The sequence below is a fragment of the Rhagoletis zephyria genome, unplaced genomic scaffold (assembly GCF_001687245.7).
Source record: "Rhagoletis zephyria isolate East Lansing unplaced genomic scaffold, Rhagoletis_zephyria_1.1 Rzeph_scaffold_06386, whole genome shotgun sequence".
NCBI classification, from domain to species: Eukaryota; Metazoa; Arthropoda; class Insecta; order Diptera; family Tephritidae; genus Rhagoletis; species Rhagoletis zephyria.
The window spans coordinates 11,823-20,864 of NW_016163469.1; the positions used below are offsets into that span (position 1 = coordinate 11,823).

The 9,042-nt window shown below is 37.1% G+C and overlaps 2 protein-coding genes across 2 annotated transcripts; one reads left to right on the forward strand and one right to left on the reverse strand.

The window, feature by feature from the left end:
* The first annotated feature begins 2,965 nt into the window (after nucleotides 1-2,965).
* On the forward strand, nucleotides 2,966-6,900 carry Gnf1 (germ line transcription factor 1). Its single transcript, XM_017628956.1, has 8 exons — nucleotides 2,966-3,117; nucleotides 3,191-3,878; nucleotides 4,062-4,174; nucleotides 4,241-4,818; nucleotides 4,908-5,607; nucleotides 5,676-5,827; nucleotides 5,924-6,587; nucleotides 6,644-6,900. The coding sequence occupies exons 1-8, from the start codon at nucleotides 3,088-3,090 to the stop codon at nucleotides 6,770-6,772; spliced, it is 3,054 nt and encodes a 1,017-aa protein (XP_017484445.1). The 5' UTR covers nucleotides 2,966-3,087; the 3' UTR covers nucleotides 6,773-6,900.
* Nucleotides 6,841-8,410, reverse strand: Tgt (tRNA-guanine transglycosylase). Its single transcript, XM_017628957.1, has 2 exons — nucleotides 8,075-8,410; nucleotides 6,841-8,015 (listed from the first exon to the last, which is right to left on the reverse strand). Exons 1-2 carry the CDS (start codon nucleotides 8,204-8,206, stop codon nucleotides 6,930-6,932), a joined length of 1,218 nt encoding a protein of 405 aa, XP_017484446.1. The 5' UTR covers nucleotides 8,207-8,410; the 3' UTR covers nucleotides 6,841-6,929.
* Nucleotides 8,411-9,042: the final 632 nt, after the last annotated feature.

Sequence of the window (9,042 nt, forward strand, 5' to 3'; positions counted from 1 at the left end):
TTTATTTTTAACATTTATTGTTGCTTTGAAAAAGATTTTTATGATATCTTTGTTGTTTGTACCTAACTAATGGTAATTTGTAAGAATAAATTGTACAAAAAAATTAAAACAAAAATTGTACTCCTTTTTTATGTTTCGTACTGCTTTTTTTCTATCGAAAATAGAAATGTTCTCCTTTCTCTGTTTCAGAATCTGGCAACCCTATTGTAGACATTTATTTTACAAATCTTCATTTTATAAGTATGTAACGCACGATTTTGGTAAGTGTTTGCTATTTTTATTTAGTTTATTCAATGTCTGGTTATTACAACTTGCCGGTGAAACATCATTATCGACGTTTTCGACATCATGCATATAACATGTGATCGATAAAGCAGTCGTTGTATTTAACCATAGCTTCTACCTCCGATTAGTGCTAATCAGACATTGAACAATCGGCCCCTAATGTTTATTATGTTTTTAAGAAAATTTAGCTGATTCTCAACAAACACCAGACTTTGTGCAAAAATTACGAAATTTAACAACATTTTTTAACTTTTAAATCAGCATCTTTACAAAATGGTATCTATGCAGTTTTGTAGTCCAAAAAAGAGATTTCTGCAACCTTGCGGGGTGCTGCCAGCTTTTATTTTTGTCACATCACGATGTAGGGAACAAATGTGGCACGCTCCGGAAACAGCTAATTGGGATTTGCCGATTTTGACAATTCTCAAGTAAAAGAAAACAACGCCTCAGAAACCTTAGATGCACTTAAATTTGCTAATACTTTCACAAAAATCGCCGCTATTAATTCTTTTTACAAATCATATATTTTGTAATTTATCACAATAAAACCGCGTTTCCTGTCAAAAAATTGATTACTGAGAAAATTTACTATTTTACAGTTTATTTTATCCTCCCATTCAGCTTTGTTTACTTTTAATTGAGAAATTTCATCGTCGTCGGGAAAGCGGGTCTTCCTTCTTGTCTTCATTCTTGTTACCATATAGTGTTTAGTGTTGGGATAAAATTAAGAAAATTATGTCAAGCAAAAATAAAAGTATTCAAAAACGCGAATATGTGGTAGATTTCAGACCTTGAGTGGTAGATGCTCAAAAAGTGGCAGATCTACTACAATGCGGTAGAAGTCCGAACACTGATCATGCATGTAACATATGATCGATAAAGCAGTCATTGTACTTAACCTGACTTTGTGTTAATCAGACATTGAACAACCGACCTTAAATCTAGCCGGAAAACGACTCAACTGGCAACACTGATTCCAGCAACTAGCAAAGAGTCGCATTTATCTTGCTATGCTTTTTTGCAAAATTTGTGCATGGGTTCAGACTAAGGCATCCAATCCCGGTCCATTTTGTGAATCCCGGGATTTCGGGATATTAAATTGGTAATCCCGGGATCCCGGGATATTTCGGGACATCATTAGATACCATTAATTAAAATATGCTAACAAACTAGTTTTGTAGTCATGTGAATAGTGTGTTAGTGTGAATACTAGAAATAAAAATAAATTCGTGTTTTAAGCAAAGAAATATCTTCTTTTAGATCAGTTTATTTTATCAGTCTTTATTTTATATCAGTTTAAAAAGCTAATTACAAACTGAATAAACTAAAAACAATAGAATAAATAGAAATTCATTCATATTGCAGTCGCAGTCGTTTTTACGAAAAGTAAAAAATAAGAGATCATTTTTACACTTTATAGGGGGGTTGGTCGAATGAATGGCCTCCTAGTCACCAGTTCCGAGTCCTTTCGATTTCTGAGAATGAGGCCTTATGTTGGACAAAAGGCCGAGTATAAAGGAGCCAAGAAGATTACAGAAGATATGCAATAAAGTAACCGACGAAGACTTGTTAAACTTAAACTTTTTATTTACAAATTTTTAGAAAAACTTTAGGTATGCAGTTTCGTAGCCCATTGGATTTCAGTAGGTTACAGCAATAAAAGGAATTTATTTCTTGACCACTTATTTAAAAGGTCCGTACTTAGCTTTATACATTAAAATAAGCGAAATAAGCATGATCGTTAAAATGAAGCTTGGAAAACCTGAATAAGCAATTCCAAGCAAAAGCTTAAACTTTTCTTCTCGATAATGAGGTAAGATATATATGCATAAGAATTTATTTTAATAATTTCATGCAAGAAAGTTTTTCTCCATGAGTTTATGTAAGTTTCTGCACATGATCCAACTACACAAGATGAAGCAAAAGAAAAAGTAATTTTCTGGCTGACGTTTGTAATTTCGGCGCCGTGTTATTTTCTGTGAAAAGTAAACAAAGAATATGAAGACGAAGCATAAAGACAAAATGCAAGCAATGTTGTGCACATGTTTGTGCTAACCAATTTATTATTTTTGTACGTGTTTTTGCATCCAATCACCGCGCACTTCATTTTAATTACATTTGCACAAAAAATCACTTAAAAATCACTGAAATAAACCACCGACAAAATACACATAAAGAAAGAAGCAAAACAGAAATAGCAAACTTCAAAATTACGAGCGTCACACACTTTTCTCAATTGCTATTTCAAATGGCTGCTTCCGAACCGGTCAGATCTGTTCTAATTGGTTCATGGTTTCTGCAGCAACTATTACTACGTTTATACGTAAGCTATTTGCAAATAAAAATAATTTGCAAATACCTAACTCCCTGTTTATTCCATGGTGAAAATATCTTGTTTAATATTGCCTGATTATAAAAAGGCAATATAAACTTGCTTTGGTTGCAGTCACACCAAAGAACGTAGATAACGTTCTTTGGTCACACCATGCAACTTTAATTCCTCAAAGGAAAGGAAAGTAAGGTCGTTCTGGCTGTGGCACATGGAAGTGAAATTTCTCTTTCTCAATGTGACAGCGAATTGCTTTGAAAAGTGGAAAATATTGCAATTTCTGGCACGCTATTATGTGTTGTTGGCTTTAAAATTTGATTTATCTCACTGCCTTGGCAGCCCCTTTAATCAGCTGTATGCAGATGTCAATTCTGAGTTTGCGCGTAAATCACCGGTGTGAAGCTCTGGGACTTTTATATTGAAATCAATAAATTTATTTTAGTGGAAACGTAATAGAATTAAACCGAATATTTATGATAAATGTGATAAATGAAATGCAGCGGGTAAGTTTCATATCAATTGCTTTGCATTTAGTTGTTCAATGTTAACTCGTTTGTTGTACTCACGTTCGTATAGGACATAACTTCCTTTTTCAAGCGTGCTACGCCTGCAAAAAAGGTCGAAACTGCCAACGACGATGAGGAAATGCAAAAAAGTAAACTTAAAAAACGAACCGCTCGAGTAATATCCAGTGACGAAGATGAGGTTCCAGAAAGCCCAAAGGCGCCTACAAAAACGCCTGCCAGCAAAAAGAAGCGCGTTGAAGAGAAGTTGCCGCGTGAAAGAAAAACTCACGTCAATAAGAAACCATCACTTTCAAAATTGAAAAACCAATCTCCTAAAAAGCTAAAGCCAATCGACCCCAATTCAGTTTTTGGAGGGGAAACTCTTCGTGTAGAGGCTAAAAAGCTGCCACCTCCAAAAATAGCAGCTGTCATTGAATTGGATGATGAGGAAATCGATAAGAGTCTAATGGAAGTTGATCTAGAAGTAAGTGCGCAAGTCGAAAAAAATACAAACGGAAGGCGAGAAGATCGGCGTTCAAAGTCAAAAACACCGCGCAAAAGTCCATCGAGGGCAAAACACACACCTAAAAAAGAGGAAAAACGGGAAAAGAATATCGATAAAACAAAAGAGCCCAAAAAAGAAAAGGAGCATATAGATGATAAGCCGAAGAAATTAGAAGCCACGCCTAAAACTGAAAATAAAAAGGATAAGAGCACGCCGAAGGCTAAGAAACAACTCTCGGAAGACCTGGAAAGCAGTAAGCCAACATTTCGAGCTCTAACCGCCAAAATATTATTTTCAAAATTTTCTTTTTGATGCAGAAATGCATCTAGATGCTCTAGAAATAGGTCTGCATCAAAAAGAAAATACTAAAAAAATGTCGGTTAGGTTATTTTTATTAAATATGAATCACGTTTAAACTTGTAATCTTAAATTAAAGGTGTGTTGTCCGATGAGGAGCGTCATGAACGTAAACGCTTATCAGCCATACTCTACCAGAAATATAAAAATCGAGCAAGTGTTATAAATCCTGGATCAAAGGAGGTTCCAAAGGTATTTCTATTAATACTTCGATTTATCTGTTAATGGTTAGTAGCACGGTATATTATACATTTCAAGGGTAAACCGAATTGCTTAGCGGGACTAACATTTTTAGTCACTGGGGTATTAGAATCTCTGGAACGAGACGAGGCCGCGTCAATAATAAAGGAACTTGGAGGAAAAATGAGTACCACTGTAGGAAAAAGGCTTAACTATTTAATTGTCGGAGAGGAAGCTGGGCCCAAAAAGCTTGTGCAGGCAGAAGAGTTTGGTGTGAATGTGATAAGTGAGGATGGACTGTTCAACTTGATTCGAGAAAAGTCAGGTGATGTTTCAGACAAAGAAACGAAAAATGACATTAGTCCGGATAACATAAAAGTAGAATCAACAGATTTAAAAAATCCTAATAAACAAAAACTCAAAGTCCAAGAAGAATTGAAGCCAACGCCTCCTGAAAAAAATCGAAAACCGAAAAAATCGCCCAAAGTGGAGAATGTTATGAAAATAGAAAAAAAAGAACATAATCAAGAAACTGAATGTAATGTCCAATTCAAACAGAAAGTAGATGACGCAAATCTTCAGTGGGTAGATAAATATAAACCAACTAGTGTAAAAGAAATCGTTGGTCAATTCGGACCGACGAGCAATGTGTCCAAGTAAGTAAATATATGTACATATATCAAAGTGAAAAAGCAACTACACAAAAAACATAATTTTTGGTACTTATAATTATTTATCATTAAAGGTTGACTAATTGGCTCTCGAAGTGGTACATTAACCATGATGGCAAAAAGAAACTACAGAAACCTAATCCATGGGCCAAAAATGACGATGGTAGTTTTTATAAAGCAGCATTGTTATCAGGTCCACCAGGTATTGGCAAGACAACCACAGCTATCCTAGTCTGCAAGGAATTAGGCTTTGACACCGTTGAATTCAATGCGTCGGATACGCGTAGCAAGCGTCTTCTAAAGGAGGAAGTAGCAGAGCTACTCTCAAACAAATCCCTTTACGGTTATTTTCATGGTCAAGGCAAAGAGGTTACAAAAAAGCATGTACTTATTATGGACGAAGTTGATGGCATGGCGGGCAATGAAGACCGCGGGGGCATACAGGAACTAATTGCACTTATAAAAGATTCCTCCGTGCCGATAATTTGCATGTGTAATGATCGCAACCATCAAAAAATGCGGTCCTTAGTTAACTATTGCTACGATCTGCGTTTCAGCAAGCCACGAACTCAACAAATTAAGGGACGTATTTTGAGTATTTGTTGTAGGGAGGGTTTCGAAATTGATCCCGATAAAGTAAATGAAATAATAGAAGCAACTAATAATGATATACGCCAATCTATAAATCATATTTCGTTGTTAAGCGCTGGAAAGAATTTACCATCTAACAGTACTAAAAGTGCATGCAAAACCGCAGAGAAAGATTTGAAAATGGTAAGCAATATTTATTATCGAATAATGCAACATGATTGTGTAAAACGTACACTAACTTTTCCGCGCAGGGTCCTTGGGAGGTGGTGCGCAAAGTATTCTCCGCCGAAGAACATAAACATATGACACTTAACGACAAATGCGACTTGTTTTTCCAAGATTACAGCTTGGGACCATTGTTCGTGCAGCAGAATTACTTACAGGTGTCCCCCGTAGGTTCCAAGTGAGTGATTAATTATTCTTAGTGTCGCAGTGTCTTAATTTACTCGAACGCTTGTTTACATAGTACACCCATTGAACCCTCATCCCTCCCTTTTAGGTCTGAGGTACCTGCTAAGGTTGCTCTTACTGCAGACGCCTTAAGTTTGGGTGACTTAGTGGATAAACGAATACGCTCCGATTCTGCTTGGTCGCTGCTGCCAACACAGGCCGTGTTTAGTTCAGTAATGCCAGGAGAGTATATGAGTGGCCACTTCACGGGACAAATAAATTTCCCTGGTTGGTTAGGTAAATATTCGCGAACCAATAAGCGAAATCGTTTGGCTCAAGAGATTCACGATCACACCCGATTACGTACTTCTGCCTCACGTCAGTCCATTCGACTTGACTACGCCCCTTTCCTTCTGGCGAAAATTGTGCGCCCTTTAAAAGATAAGGGAATGGAAGGCGTTAAAGATTCACTGGATGTTCTAAAAGAATATCATCTCTTACGCGAAGATATCGACTCTTTGATCGAACTTACTGCATGGCCTGGCAAGAAGGGTTTAATGGACGCGGTAGACGGCCGTGTGAAGGCAGCTCTAACACGCGCATATAATAAAGAGGTTTTAGCATATTCGTATTCAGTGACTGCAGGTGTAAAGAAAAAGAAAGCTGAAGCAAGCGAAGAAAATGAGTTGTATACTATTGAGGGTGAAGAGGAAGGTAATGCGGCAGCCTCAGATGAAGAAGATGATAAAATAGAAAATGATGGTTTGATTAAGGTAAAATTTGCTTTAAATTGTCTTTCTTAAATTAAATACTTACAATCACTCCACAGGCGAAGAAAAGCAGTGCAACTGCATCATCTTCGAAAGCAAAGGCTGGCACATCAAAGGGCAAAACTGGAAGCAGTGCTGCTAGTAAGAAAACAACAAGCAAAGCATCATCTACTAAGGCAAGGAAATAATATAGGGATATTTTTGTCGGTAAATCATTTTTGGTTATTATTTGGAATTATATGTATGTATATAATAGCTTCTATCTGTTGTACTTGTTTGCTGCATCTATTTCAATATATATTTTTTCTATAAACTATTTAATCGAATAATAAATCTTAAATACTGTTAGGCCTCTGGTTGAGTTGTTTTTTGTTCCTTCGGCGGCAATTCCACATTGACCGCTTGTAAAGCTTCCGTTATCCAAAGCGGAACTGGTTCGCCATCAAAGTGTATAGCCATAAAATCACAGATAAATTGCGGAAATTGATCACGTTCTATTGCGTCTCTCATATGCCTCATCAACCTCAATTGATATGCCACGTTATGTATACTTAACAAACTACATGAAACCGATTCGATGGCGGCAATATGATGTAGGTATGAACGTGTATATCGACGACATGTGCTGCATTCACACTGTTCGTCTATGGGACGCATATCGTGTTCATACTTTTTATTTTTTAAATTAAGTTGTCCTGCATTTACTAGTGCACAGCCGAAACGCGCCGTTCTAGTAGGAAAAACGCAGTCAAACATATCAATACCGAGTGCAACACATACCACCAAGTCAGCTGCAAACCCTACGCCCATTAAGTATCTTGGCTTGTCCTTAGGTAATAAATCTGTGCAGACGTTAACTGTACGCCAAAACTCATGCTTGCTTTCTCCGCCACTAAGACCACCAACAGCGTAGCCGCGAACATCTCTCTTTATAAGTTCGTCAGCACACTGTCTACGCAAATCAGCATCCAATGCACCCTGCACGATGGGAAATAGGCTTTGATCATCGTCACGCGAATGTGCAGATATACATCGATCCAACCAACGAATAGTACGATGCATAGCCTCTTCAACGCGTGGTCCAACCGTAGTTGTCTTCACTACATCATCCAACTGCATCATTATATCGGCACCAATAGTGTTCTGAATCTGTATTGAGTGTTCGGGTGTTAGCATACACTCACTGTTATCAAAGGGTGAACAAAAGTTTACGCCATTTTCGTCTATTTTTGCCAATTTGAGTAAAGAAACCATTTGAAAGCCTCCCGAATCAGTGAGAATACCTCTCGGCCATCCCATAAATTTATGCAATCCTCCGGCTTTTTTTAACGTTTCAACGCCAGGTCGCATGCCTAAATGGTAGGTGTTTCCCAGAAGTATCTGGCAGTTAAGCTCAATAAGCTGATCCGGTAGCAGACCTTTCAGCGTGCCCTAAATATAATAAAGGTGCAATAAAACCTTTAGATAAAGAGGAAAGGTATTGATCTTACTTGGGTGCCCACTGGCATGAAAACTGGCGTATTAACTTCTCCATGGCGTAGCGTCATCAGGCCAGATCGTGCTTTCGTCACAGAACACTCAGCAACGACTTTGTAGGTAAGAGGAGGTACCTTAGCAGTCATGATTGCAGAAATTTGGTCCTTTTACAAGATTTTAAGTAAAATTCAACAACAAGGGGGCACCCCGACAACCGAAATATTTTCCTTTATTCCTTTTTGTAGTGACGTTCTTTGCGGCACGTGCATAGAAAATCTATCTTTTTTGTTTTATTTTATTTAGCGTTCTCGGTTCGAAGTAACAGCCATAATAAAATAAGAGCGTTTGACGGCGCGTTTACTGCCTTGTTTCGATATGTGCGATTTTTATGCGCGCAACATCTCTTTTATTAAGGCTATCTGCACACTTGTCGTCCAATCACAGTTGCGTTATCGTCTCGCCCTGAAATTTTGAGCCGAGCATATGCATTTCAAAGGAGATCTGCACACTTGTCGTTATCGGCTAGTTATCGGCAAATCGTAGAAGATGCAGAGACGGATAAGTACGGCACTGTCGTTTGCTAATCGTTGTGCACGCATTGTTTGTTTACATTTTATGGGGAAAAATTAGTGAAAAAGTTAATATTTGCATTAAAATTGCATAAAAATTAATATTTTTTGCATAAAATCTGTGGAAGTTATTACAAAATGGATAACTGCATTAAAATTCAATAAATGTGAGCGTTTTAACTATAAAATATGACGAAATTGTAAAAAGTCTCTTTGTGCATGCACAAAACACATTTCAGGAAAAGAAAAAAAGAGATAATAATGAAAAATTATATCTAGAATTGTTGCAGCACAGTCTATATTTTAAAAATTGCAGGTTTTTGTAAATATTTCGCAAAAATATCAACCAGAAAAACAGAAAATACCTGCTCCAAGTGAATTTTTAGACGCCAAATGAATTGAAATGTCACGAC

Bases quoted from the DNA above. Each gene is read 5' to 3' on its own strand.
- Gnf1 (XM_017628956.1), top strand. From the start codon at position 3,088: ATGATAAATGTGATAAATGAAATGCAGCGG. The intron at 4,819-4,907 runs GTAAGTAAATAT...TTATCATTAAAG, and splicing joins CCGACGAGCAATGTGTCCAA to GTTGACTAATTGGCTCTCGA. The intron at 6,588-6,643 runs GTAAAATTTGCT...ATCACTCCACAG, and splicing joins AAAATGATGGTTTGATTAAG to GCGAAGAAAAGCAGTGCAAC.
- Tgt (XM_017628957.1), bottom strand. From the start codon at position 8,206: ATGACTGCTAAGGTACCTCCTCTTACCTACAAAGTCGTTGCTGAGTGT. The intron at 8,016-8,074 runs GTAAGATCAATA...TATTATATTTAG, and splicing joins TCATGCCAGTGGGCACCCAA to GGCACGCTGAAAGGTCTGCT.